This window comes from Arachis hypogaea, chromosome 1 (genome assembly GCF_003086295.3).
Source record: "Arachis hypogaea cultivar Tifrunner chromosome 1, arahy.Tifrunner.gnm2.J5K5, whole genome shotgun sequence".
In the NCBI taxonomy this organism is placed as follows: domain Eukaryota; kingdom Viridiplantae; phylum Streptophyta; class Magnoliopsida; order Fabales; family Fabaceae; genus Arachis; species Arachis hypogaea.
In genome coordinates, this window is record NC_092036.1 from 103,803,543 (window position 1) to 103,817,174 (window position 13,632).

General features: G+C 35.7%; 1 protein-coding gene across 1 annotated transcript; it reads right to left on the reverse strand.

Moving 5' to 3' along the window:
* Window positions 1-5,071: 5,071 nt before the first annotated feature.
* Window positions 5,072-12,763, reverse strand: LOC112779769 (probable pectate lyase 16). The gene is made up of 4 exons (XM_025824144.2): window positions 11,985-12,763; window positions 5,960-6,063; window positions 5,405-5,543; window positions 5,072-5,311 (listed from the first exon to the last, which is right to left on the reverse strand). Exons 1-4 carry the CDS (start codon window positions 12,693-12,695, stop codon window positions 5,093-5,095), a joined length of 1,173 nt encoding a protein of 390 aa, XP_025679929.1. The 5' UTR covers window positions 12,696-12,763; the 3' UTR covers window positions 5,072-5,092.
* Window positions 12,764-13,632: the final 869 nt, after the last annotated feature.

Genomic DNA, 13,632 nt, shown 5'->3' on the forward strand with positions numbered 1-13,632 from the left:
ATTATATATTTTTTGTGATAATTAAATTTTTTTTATTAAAAATTATATAATTATCATTAAAATTTTTTAGTAATAAAATATAAGATTATTAATATCTAATAGTTGATAAATATATTAACAGCTATTTTTATTATTGTTAAAAGTAAAATAAATGATGTTAAAAATAATTTTTCTAGTGAAAAATATTAAAAAGACAATAAAATTTATTATTTTTTATCAGCAGTTAGTCACTAATATTTAAAATATAATTTAAACATATATTATTAAATTATTAGTCTAAAAAAATTAAATTAATAACTAAAAGTGATTGCAAATAATATAAATATTCGAATATAAAATTCAATTAAAAGAAACATCTAAAATTCAAATTTAACAAAAACTCATTTTTAGTAAATCCCATATTAGACTTATTTGACAATCTGCTATAGTATTTACTATTAGCTAAAATTGGCTACTATAGTATTGATTTTCTAGTATTATTTTAACTTTCAATTTATTTAACAAAATAACTATTAAATATATTTTTTTAAGGAATACTAACTTTTAATTAAAATTAAATATTTATAGGTTCTTAATCATCTAAAAATGAGATATGTAAGTTTTTTTAACCTATATCTGTCTCATTTTTTAGTATTCAGGAATTTATCGGTTATTGTTAGAAACTTAAGCTTAGGTGCAAACAATGGTTTGGAACCTATTTAAGTTTTTCTCTTTATATAATGTATCAACTTCTTTTTTCCAATAATGTAATGTGTTAAAAGTTAAAACAAAAAAAATTAAGACAATTTTTAAATAAGTACTTTTAAAACACTTAGAAATGATGTATGAACACTGACATGAACATAGAATACGATACGATATGAGACACAAAAATACATGAATTTAAAATTTTTATAACTCGGAGACAGGTCATATATATAAAATATAAAGTATTTTTTAAATAATTTGTAATAATATTTTAGTATTTTATTAATATTAAAATATAAATTAATTTTTTAATTATTTTTATTTTTTATTATATAAAATATTTAAAATATATTTTGTTTTAATAATTAATAATATATACTATTTCGAAACTCATTTCAAGAATACATGTTAAGAATAAAATTTAACACGTTGACACGTGATGATATTTAGGTGTGTTCAAATGTGTCTGGAGAAGAATTTTTTATTTTTTATCAAGACACGGTTGGACACATCCAGAAGACATGCGTGTCGGAAAAATATTAATATATGTCGTACATGAAAGTGGATCCTCTCCAGTGAAAAAAAATAGATGGTGTCAATTGTGATCTCTCACCTTTCATTATTCTCTCTCATATTTATTTTTAGTCCCACTTATAAATTTAATGGTGAGAGATCACACTTCATTTCCTCAAGTGATAAAAAAACTGGAAGGGATCCATTTCCGTCGTACACGACGAATCAAGAAGAAAGTGTCGGTGCTTCGTAGTTTATGGAAAAAACTGTTTGAAAAGAGATCTGGCAGGTTCTTGAGAGAGAGAGAGAGGATATTTGTGATTGAATGCCCAATGAATTTTACACCAGAATTTGGTTTATATATAGCTGTGATAAACCTCTCTTTTACAACGGACTTGACTCTACTCCCAGCGTGACACTATTCACTAACAGACTTCTAACTTGTCTAACTAAATCCAACTTAACGCTTTTGACTATTACTTACTCTTTATACTTTCACCCCCCCTCAAACGAAGGCATTGAACATCTTCAATCCTGAGTTTGCTTCGAAAGTCAAGGAACTTTGTGGAGAAAACTGATTTAGTCATTATGTTTGTAATTTGAACATCACCAGGGATGTGTTTCACTGCAATTCTGCCAGCTGCAACATGATCACGAACAAATGCCAAGTTAACTTCAAAGTGCTTTGATCTAGAATGCCAAACCGGGTTGGCAGACATGAGCACAGCGCCAGAGTTGTCATAATATACTTTTAGAGTTGGACCTGTGATGTGAATTTCACACATAAGCTTTGTCAGCCATAACAATTCTGCTACAACAGCCGCAATACCTCTATATTCCGCCTGTGTGCTTGATCTAGAGACAGAGTGTTGTTCCTTAGAGGACCAAGAGACAAAATTCCTCCCCATATACACACAATAACCAGCAGTAGACTTCCTATCTTCAATATCTAAAGCGCAGTCTGAATCAGTGTACCCAGTTAGAGACAGGTCAGAGCATCTCTGTAAATACTGGCCCAAGGAAGCAGTTCCTTGTAGATACCTTAATATCCGTTTCACTGCCTTCCAATGTGATTCCCTTGGTTACTGCATAAACTGACACACTTTATACACCGAGAAAACCAATTCGAGTCTGGTGATAGTAACATATTGCAAACTCCCCACTCTAGAACGGTACAAGCCAGCGTCACCAAACAAGTTGCCATCTCCCGAGGTTAATTTCAAATTAGATGTCATGGGAGTAGGAGAAGGTTTACATCCATCCATTTTCACCCTCTTTAACAAATCATTGATGTACTTTGTCTGAGAAAGAACAAGACCACCAGTGATATTCTTGGTGACCTCGATTCCCAAGAAGTAAGATAGTTCACCCATGTCTTTAAGAGAAAACTTGCTATTAAGCATTGCTGTGACATCCCAAATTGTTACTGAAAAGGTTTCAATTATGATAATGTCGTCAACGTACACCAGTAAAAAGGTAGTGAAATCAGAAGAGTGCCTGACAAATAGCGATACATCAGACTTCGTGGAGGTGAATCCCAACCCATGCAGTGCACTAGAGAGCTTAGTGAACCAAGCTCTTGGCACTTGTTTGAGCCCATATAGTGATCTGGTGAGTCTACAAACCACATTTGAGCCTCTAATTTCAAATCCTTGAAGCTGCCTCATGTAAACTTCTTCATGAAGGTCGCAATTTAGGAACGCATTGTTGACATCAAGCTGCCTAATGCTCCAGTCTTTTGATAGTGCCAGTGTCAAAACCAGTCTTATTGTTGCCGGTTTAATCACTGGGCTAAAGATTTCTTTGAAATCAATTCCATCCCTCTGACTGCACCCTAAAGCAACCAGTCTTGCTTTATATTTGTTGATTGAGCCATCCGTATTATATTTGACTCGAAATACCCATTTTCTACCAATAGCATTTCGGTTCTGTGGCAATTCTTCAAGTCTCGATGTATTGTTTCTCATTAGTGCTGTATACTCTTCTGTCATTGCTTGCCTCCACTTGGGGTCACTCAATGCTTCTCTTGCTGATATCGGTTCAAGGCTCTTTTGAGTATTTGCTTGAAAGGCCTTCGAATTTTTTATTTCATTTTTCGATCTCGTAATCATGTGATGGCTACTTGATGGAGGTTCCTGTTAGTGTAAGGGTGAGGGGTCAATGCCAGATTGCATTAAGGATTGAGAGTGGTCAATGGATAAACTAGTGTTAAGTGATGGTGACGGTGAGGGAGTAGGGTGGGTAATAAGAGAGTTGGGAGCAAAGTTTGTTGGTTGGGAAGGTGGAAGGCACACAGTGGAAGGTGGTGGCTGGTTTGGAAGAACAGGAATGAAAGGCAATAGGTGTGGGTAGGAGATTTCTCCTTTAGTGGTGGAGATGGTAGTGAACTCATGGGATCCGTCTTTGAAAGGGAATAAATCTTTTTAGAACTGTACATTTCTTGTAACAAGAACCTTTCCTGTTTTTGTTAAGCATTTAAATCCTTTATGATGAATTGCTGGACCAAGATACATACAGGACTAAGATTTGAACTGTAATTTATGAGTGTTGTAGGGTCTGATGTGGGGATAGCAGAGGCAACCAAATACTCTGAGCATGAACAAAGAGGGACTCTTTTTAAATAGTTTTTCAAAAAGAGACCTGAACTGCAAAATTGGTGTGGGAAGCAAGTTTATAAGCTGAGTAGCTATGGTGAAAGCATATCCCCAATACTTGATAGGAACACTGACTTCAGCTAGTAACGATAAACCCATTGTAGCAATGTGTTTATGTTTTTTTTAGGCAGCATTATTCTATTAATAAATATGTGGACAAAAAAAACGATACAAGATACCTTCTTGTTTGAAGTAATTAGACAAAGCAATATACTCCTTTGCATTATCCGATTGTATACATTTGATCTTTGCATTAAGTTGGAGCTCAACCATTTTCTTAAATTCTTAAGTAGTGAATGTGTGCAGGAAGCTTATGGTGAAAAATATTTGATGAGGGATCCTTTGAAGTGTTCCTTGTGTTGCAAGAAACTTAAATAAAGCAAGAAAAGACAACTAACTAAAGAAAAGAGTAGTCTACTGAAAAAAGCAACACAACCAGCATCATATATTATTTTGTTGACTACTGCTTTTGATATTCAGGAAGTAATCCAAGTAATTGTCCCATGCCAAATTCCCATGTTCATCAATTCATTCTCTAATGAAAACAACAATGTTACTATAATTACTATTCCTACTAGTATTCAATATTCATCACTTGTGACACTGCTAGCTATCTCTGCAGGCACATGCCGGAGTGTTCTTTCACTATGAGTGACAGTTCTTGCTGTTCTTATTCTCCTAAAGCAACTGATCCTTGAGGCTGATGCTCAAGTATTGTACTAGTTACACTAGTTTTTATTGGAGAAATCTTGGTTCCCCTCAGCCTTATGATGGTGTTCCTCAATATGGAATCAGAATCGATTTTGATATTCCGGTAACTAAAGGGTATCTTGTCACGATCTATTCAAAGGAGGTGGAACTTGTGGATTTGATACACAGACAGAGAATTTCATGTGCTTTTGTGAGAATTTTGTCTGATATATAATTCTCTTTTTAAAAAAAATTACGTTGTTAATATATAAATTCTTTATCTTATTATAATGTATAAAATTTGTTATATTTTTGGAGATAATTTTGACAATTCATATTTTAGTACGGTAGACAACACCTTATATTATACGCTTATATATTTGTTTACGCTTTAATTTTCCGTACCACCTTTATGTATGCATTTGACGATCACAAATACATTGAATGAAAAAGGACTTTGGTATACGAATCGTTACAATTTTTATCCATTTTCTTGATATCTAGTTACAAATACAGGCCTCAAAAGGAGGAAATGTTAATGAAACTAATTAACATGCTCGGCCAACAACACAACTTAAGGGACCTGCATTGAGAGTTATTGTTGGCACCATGTACGCTCGGACAGCACTAAAAGATTGAGTATTTGAATAATTTGGGGCACAATTCCCATATCCAGATGGTACAAAATATGCACCATTCACGAATACATCCTTGGAAGATCTCCATTTCCAGTTCTTCCAGTTTTGCTTCGCTTCTCTCTTTGTAATCTGTCATCCAATGACCAATAATATAATACTACTCATCAGTTAATATATTTATTGGGTTTTGGATTTCATGGTAATGCTTAATTCGTTTGCTACCTGTTTTGCGTTATCGTTATTTGGTGCTATATAAACGTTTCCTTCGCTTAAAATGGTTGGATTAGAACTCCCTCCTATGGCATACATTTTCCACTCATCATATTGGTTGTTGACCACATGGGCGTAACCAAATCTTACCCTGCATATATGTATATTCATCAACACGTCAATATATATAGTATTTGGAATTTAACATGCTGACTATACTTAAACGAAGATGATAACTAAAAAATCGATTGATAATTTGACATGTTTTACTAAATTATTTAACATAATATATGTTAATATTTTAACTATTATTTTTTTTAAAAAGACATCTTCGCATAGTCACCATTTGAAATTTCTTTCATAGTATATATAAAAATTAACGATTATACTAAGTGTACATTAAAATTAACTAGCAAAGTTGTTATCGGTATAAAATATATATTTAAATATAAATACACTTTAAAAATAAAATAAATTACATATGTATTTATACACAAATACATTAGTGATTAATTTTAGTGTATAAATAATATTTTTTTAAAAATAGTTATTCTCATCATCCATCACCTTGGCATTCTTTCAGTTAGGCCACTAGCAAACCGGTTGAAGGCTATTGTTACCTTCATTATTTTATCTGCCGTGTATTCATCATTGTGTCCTAGTAGCATAACCTTCAATAATAAGCACCTTATTGTTAGAAAAATTATTAAAGAGAAAAATGTAGGTAGATTTGTTGGGTTTTTCTCTCCTTTGTGAGGCCCAAGCCCAACATTTTGGGGGTGTATTCTTTCACCCTAGTGTCACAACCCTAATTTAGTTTTTTGAGGTTTTTTGAGAGAGAGAGAATAGCCACCAAGTGAGAGAGAAGAGGGAAAAACAGAATTCCCGGTTTTGCCCAAAGCAGTAAATTTCAAATGGCAGTTTCTCAGTTGTTCACCGTTGGATCGGCTTGAAATTTAAACTGCATATTCCTATCATCTTGTTCTTCATTCTGATCGGTGGAGATGTTGATTGGAGGCTTGCAGTAGGAGAAATTGGTTTCGCAAGAGAGAAATTAGGTTTCCCGTTTTTACACAGAGAAGAAATTTTGGAACAGCAGTTTCTCATTCTTTCACCATTGGATCGACGTGAAATTTGAACTGTAGATTTTTCACATCTTGTTCTTCATTCTGAACGGTGGAGATTTTAATTGGAGGTCTGCAGAGGGAGAAATTGGCTTCGACATCAGATCTGTTTTTTGGGTATATTTCATCTTCTTGCCTATTATTTGTGAGCTTTGGTGCATTGATGTTTTGGCTGGTTATTTGCACATTTTTTTGTGCTTTGTTTGAGACTCTCTTGTACCTCATTTGATTATAGTGGAGTTATTTCATTGGTCTGGACGACCCGTGGTTTTTACCTCTCACGTTGAGGGGGTTTTCCACGTTAAAATCTCGGTGTGTTCTTCTTATTGCTTTACTTGCTATATTTGCTTGTTATAGTTGCTGCCATATTGTGTTGTGAGTGCTTCCATATTGTTTTTGTGTTGGACATTTGTGTCGTTTCCGCTGCTAGGCTCTTTCATACTGGTATCAGAGCTTGTTGGTATTTTTCTGGGCTTGTGAGTTTGTGAACAATGGAAGCTAATACTAATACTAGTAGGATGATCACTCTTAATGGTCCTAATTATGATTTGTGGAAGTCAAAAATGGAAGATTTGCTTTATGTCAAGAATTTTTATCAACCAGTTTTTGGTACAGAGAAGCCTAATGATAAATCTGATGATGATTGGACTTTGTTGCATAGACAAGTCTGTGGATATATTAGGCAGTGGGTTGACGATAATGTGTTGAACCATATTATTGGAGAGACACATGCTCGGACTCTTTGGATTAAGCTTGAACAGTTGTATGCTCGAAAAACTGGGAATAACAAGATGTTTTTGATTAAGCAGTTGTTGGCTTTGAAGTATACAGATGGGACATCAATGACAGATCACTTGAATAATTTCCAAGGAATTATGAATCAGTTATCTTCCATGGGTATCAAGTTTGATGAAGAGGTTCAAGGATTGTTACTTCTTGGCTCCTTACCAGACTCGTGGGAAATTCTCAGAATGTCATTGTCCAATTCTGCTCCTGATGGTGTAATCTCTATGGATCTTGCCAAGAGCAGTGTTTTGAATGAAGAGATGAGAAGAAAGTCACAAGGTACATCGACTACACATTCAGATGTTCTTGTTTCTGAGTCTAGGGGGAGAAGCAAAAGTCGAGGTCCTAAAGGTAGAGATCAAAGTAGAAGCAAGTCTCGAGGAAAGTATAAGAATATTGAGTGTCATCATTGTGGTCAAAAGGGACATGTGAAGAAATTTTGTTGGCAGCTAAAGAAGGAGAAAGCCAAGGCAAGTAAAGATAAGAGCACAAATAAAGATGATGGTAGCAAGGAAGACAAGGTTAATGTAACTCATGATGATTTTCTTGTTGTTGAAGAGTTTGAATCTGTTAACCTTGTTGATAATAGCACTAGTTGGGTGATTGATAGCGGTGCTTCTATTCATGTTACATCTAGGAGGGATTTGTTTACGTCCTATACTCCTGGTGATTTTGGTGATGTAAAAATGGCTCATCAAGGTGTTGCAAAATGTGTCGGTGTTGGACAGGTTTGCTTGGAAACCTCCAACGGTACCAAGTTGACTTTGAAGCGTGTGAAGCATGTTCCAGATATTCGGTTGAACTTACTTTCTGTTGGTAAGTTGTGTGATGAAGACTTGGATAGCTCATTCTCTCGTGATAGTTGGAAGCTCACCAAGGGTTCCATGGTTGTTGCTAGAGGTACTCGACACTCTACTCTTTATTTAACTCAAGCAAAGATTGTGAAAGATGTTGTTAATGCTGCTGAGTTTGTTGATGAAACTGATTTATGGCATAAGAGATTATGTCATATGAGTGAGAAGGGCATGAATATGTTATCCAAGAGGAATCTTTTATCTGGTTGTAAGGTTGCTTTGCAAAAGTGCAATCATTGTTTTGCTGGAAAACAAAACAGGGTCTCTTTTAAGAGCCATCCACCTTCAAGGAAGCCGGAGATACTTGATTTGGTGCATTCTGATGTATGTGGGCCGATGAAGACAAGAACACTTGGAGGGTCTATCTATTTTGTAACCTTTATTGATGATCATTCCAGGAAATTATGGGTTTACACTTTGAAGACCAAAGATCAAGTTTTGAATGTGTTCAAGCAATTTCAAGCTTCTGTTGAAAGAGAAACTGGGAAGAAGTTGAAATGCATTCGTACTGACAATGGTGGTGAGTACTCAGGTCCATTTGATGCTTATTGTAAAGAGCATGGTATAAGACATCAGAAGACTCCTCCAAAGACTCCTCAGTTGAATGGCTTGGCTGAAAGGATGAATAGAACACTGGTTGAAAGAGTTAGGTGCTTGTTGTCACAATCTGGATTGGCAAAATCCTTTTGGGGTGAAGCTTTGAGCACTGTTGTTCATGTCTTGAACCGGACACCATGTGTTCCCTTGCAATTTGAAGTGCCAGAGAAGGTATGGTCAGGTAATGATGTTTCTTATGATCATTTAAGAGTCTTTGGATGTAAAGTTTTTGTTCATATTCCTAAAGATGAGAGATCTAAACTTGATGTAAAGACTAGGCAGTGTATTTTTATTGGCTATGGTATGGATGAGTTTGGTTACAGGTTTTATGATCCTGTTAACAAGAAGGTGATTCGGAGTAGAGATGTTGTCTTTGTTGAAGACCAAACATTGAAGGATGTTGATAATGCGGAAAAGCCAATGGTTCAGCCTAGTGATGATTTTTCTGACTTGGATATTACTCCCTCTATGCCTATGGTAGAAGATGGTAGAGTTGAAGCTCAAAATAATGAGCATGATACAAGTGCAGGTGAAGATGGAACAGTTGATCCAATACTTGATGAAGTTGGTGATGATGATCAAGATGAAGAACCAGCTTTAGAAATTCCTGCAAATGCACTTAGAAGGTCTACAAGAGAGAGAAAGCCTTCGTCAAGGTATTCTCCACATGAGTTTGTTTTGTTGACTGATGGGGGAGAACCTGAATGCTTTGGAGAGGCTGTTGAAGATGAAAGCAAAGCTCAATGGCTTGAAGCTATGCAAGAAGAAATGAAGTCCTTGCTTGAGAATGATACCTATGAGTTGGTGAAGCTATCGAAGGGTATGCGAGTTTTGAAGAACAAATGGGTATTCAGAATCAAGAATGAAGAACACAATTCTAAGCCTCGGTATAAGGCTAGATTGGTTGTTAGAGGCTTTAGCCAGAGAAAAGGTGTTGATTATGAGGAGATCTTTTCTCCTGTTGTGAGGATGTCATCCATTCGTGCTGTGCTTGGATTAGCAGCGTCTCTTGATTTGGAGATTGAGCAAATGGATGTGAAGACAGCTTTTCTTCATGGTGATTTAGACAAGGAGATCTACATGGAGCAACCGGAGGGCTTTGTTGTTAAAGGAAAGGAAGATTTTGTGTGCAAGCTTAAGAAGAGTCTTTATGGGTTGAAGCAAGCTCCAAGACAGTGGTACAAGAAGTTTGAATCTGTTATGGGGAAGCATGGTTACCGTAAGACAACTTCAGATCATTGTGTATTTGTGCAAAAATTTTCTGATGATGATTTTATCATTCTTTTGCTTTATGTGGATGATATTTTGATTGTGGGCAAGAATGCTTTGAGGATTAATGAGTTGAAGAAACAGTTGAGTAAGTTCTTTGCTATGAAGGACTTGGGTCCTGCCAAACGGATTTTGGGCATGACTATTACTCGTTATAGAGATTCCAAGAAGCTTTATTTGTCACAGGAGAAGTACATAAAGAAGGTGCTTCAAAGGTTTGGCATGAATGATGCCAAATGTGTTGCTAGTTCTTTTGCTCCTCATTTTAAGTTGAGTACCAAGCAGTGTCCAACCACTGATGAGGAGAAACAAGCAATGGATGAAATTCCTTATGCCTCAGCTGTTGGAAGCTTGATGTATGCTATGGTGTGTACTAGACCAGACATTGCTCATGCAGTTGGTACTGTGAGTCGTTTTCTCTCTAATCCAGGTAAAGAACATTGGAATGCTGTTAAATGGATTATGAGATATCTCAAAGGTACAACTAACTTGAGTTTGAGTTTTGGTGGTGAGAAACCTTTGCTAGTTGGCTTTACTGATGCAGACATGGCAGGAGATATTGATTCTCGAAAGTCTACTTCAGGTTATTTGGTCAAGTTTGCAGGGGGAGCTATTTCATGGCAGTCAAGGCTACAAAAGTGTGTTGCACTTTCTACCACAGAGGCAGAGTTTATTGCAGCAACTGAAGCATGTAAAGAGTTGTTGTGGATGAAGAAGTTTCTTGCAGCACTTGGTTTTAAGCAAGACCGTTATGTCTTGTTGTGTGATAGCCAAAGTGCTATTCATCTTGCCAAGAATTCTACTTTTCATCCAAGATCTAAACATATCGATGTTAGGTATCACTGGATACGGGATGTGTTAGATTCTAAGTTGTTGGAACTTGAGAAAGTTCACACTGATGACAATGGTGCTGATATGATGACAAAAGCATTGTCAAGAGAAAAGTTTGAAACATGTTGTTTGATCGCCGGAATGGCGAGGGCCTCCACCTAGTCGAGAAGGGGGAGATTTGTTGGGTTTTTCTCTCCTTTGTGAGGCCCAAGCCCAACATTTTGGGGGTGTATTCTTTCACCCTAGTGTCACAACCCTAATTTAGTTTTTTGAGGTTTTTTGAGAGAGAGAGAATAGCCACCAAGTGAGAGAGAAGAGGGAAAAACAGAATTCCCGGTTTTGCCCAAAGCAGTAAATTTCAAATGGCAGTTTCTCAGTTGTTCACCGTTGGATCGGCTTGAAATTTAAACTGCATATTCCTATCATCTTGTTCTTCATTCTGATCGGTGGAGATGTTGATTGGAGGCTTGCAGTAGGAGAAATTGGTTTCGCAAGAGAGAAATTAGGTTTCCCGTTTTTACACAGAGAAGAAATTTTGGAACAGCAGTTTCTCATTCTTTCACCATTGGATCGACGTGAAATTTGAACTGTAGATTTTTCACATCTTGTTCTTCATTCTGAACGGTGGAGATTTTAATTGGAGGTCTGCAGAGGGAGAAATTGGCTTCGACATCAGATCTGTTTTTTGGGTATATTTCATCTTCTTGCCTATTATTTGTGAGCTTTGGTGCATTGATGTTTTGGCTGGTTATTTGCACATTTTTTTGTGCTTTGTTTGAGACTCTCTTGTACCTCATTTGATTATAGTGGAGTTATTTCATTGGTCTGGACGACCCGTGGTTTTTACCTCTCACGTTGAGGGGGTTTTCCACGTTAAAATCTCGGTGTGTTCTTCTTATTGCTTTACTTGCTATATTTGCTTGTTATAGTTGCTGCCATATTGTGTTGTGAGTGCTTCCATATTGTTTTTGTGTTGGACATTTGTGTCGTTTCCGCTGCTAGGCTCTTTCAAGAATTATTTTTATTTAACTAAAATTATTTAATAATTTTTAATTATAAACTTCACGTGAGTTGTAACCATTGAATATGATGAGAATAAGTAACTAGGTTGTAGTGTTGTTTTGTGCTTACTTTGTCATGCTGGGTGAAATAATTGTTAGAAATGGTAATGGAAGTTGAAGCATGAATAATATCAATTAAGCCATCAGCAGAACGTGCGAAGAAGCAATGATCAACCCAAATATTGGATGATGAAAATATGCTGATGGCGTCGCCGTCGGAGCCTCGACGGTGGCCAACATGGTCAGGGCTACTTCTGACGAGGCCAACCGTACCCGGTTGACAATCATGGATGCTAATGCCATGAATAATCACGTTGCTAACACCTTGTATTGTAATGCATGGCCCGTTTGATATCTCAACTTTGGCTCCTCTTCCATCAATGGTCTTGTAGCTATTCACTATGAGCTCATTCTCAAGCCTAATAACCATGTCTTTCTCGAACATTATCCATAGTGGCTCCATTTGAATTGCACCATAACGAAGCGTGCCTTTTGTTGGATTCACAGCATCATCTGAAGGATCGGTTACAATGTATAAGTTGCCATGTTTGCCTCCAATGGCGCCTTGGCCGAAACCAATAGCGCAATCGGCCAAGGCGTGTGGATTGGAGGCCCAGTTTGTTTGGGCTAGGCGGCAAGAGTCTATGGTGTTGAGGAATGGTTTATTCTTGGGAGGGTTGTGGATATAGTTTGAGAAAATTTGGGTTGTGTTGTATGTTGAATATGCATTAACAAAGGTTAAGAGGATTGAAGAAACTAAGAGGAAGGTTAAGGTGGCCATGCTCTTGTGATCTAAGGTGTTGAGGTAACAAAGGGAATGAATGTCTTTGATTTTAATAGGTGAAGGGAAGGTTGTGCACACACTTTAAGACCCTTACACTTCAAATATTAATTCTTTTTTATTTTAGTTAACCAAAACGTGCGGCCACGAGCTTGGCTTGTTGCCTTCATTGACTCGCAAATAATAATAAACTTCTACTTAATTAGAGATGATATAATCATTAATCAAAGCTTCGGATTTCAGTAGTATATGATGATTCAATAGACATGCTATGTGAGGATTTCAGTAGTTGACAATGTTCATGAGAAAATCCAATGTTTTGGACGGCTTTATAGTGCCGATGAAGCACGCTTTATCTTCAATAGACATGCCTAGGACTCAACATATATTTAATCAAGTCAAAAACTAATTAAGTATGCTAATTCGGGATCAAATACTACTTTAAGTGGAGTTGTAGTACCTATAATTATAATAACTACGATGGTTATACACTTATATTATTTTAACAATATATTCTAAATTCTAAATATAGTTAAAATTAAAGTTTTATTTTTTTAATTTAAAAATATTATTAAACAATAAAAAATTATTATTTTAATTTTAGTATTAATTTTTAAATATCGTTAAAATTATATAATCACCGTAACTATTATAATCATATATACCATAAACTACTTTATTTTTATGTTACATGCATTACAAGTTTGTCTAGTTGTTACTTTGTAAGCTCTGCTGTGAAGCACTCAGGTTTAGGATGAGGGAAAGTACTTGATTTAATTTGTGAATGATAGAAGTTCAAATTGAAAATAAGTCGAGGACATTTCTTGTTTCTAGTTCTAAATTCTATCAACTAGCTTAAACTAAGTTATTCCTTAATACGATTAAATCATATCTAGTGCTTCAACACCTAATATTATTTAGAATAAAATACCTTATA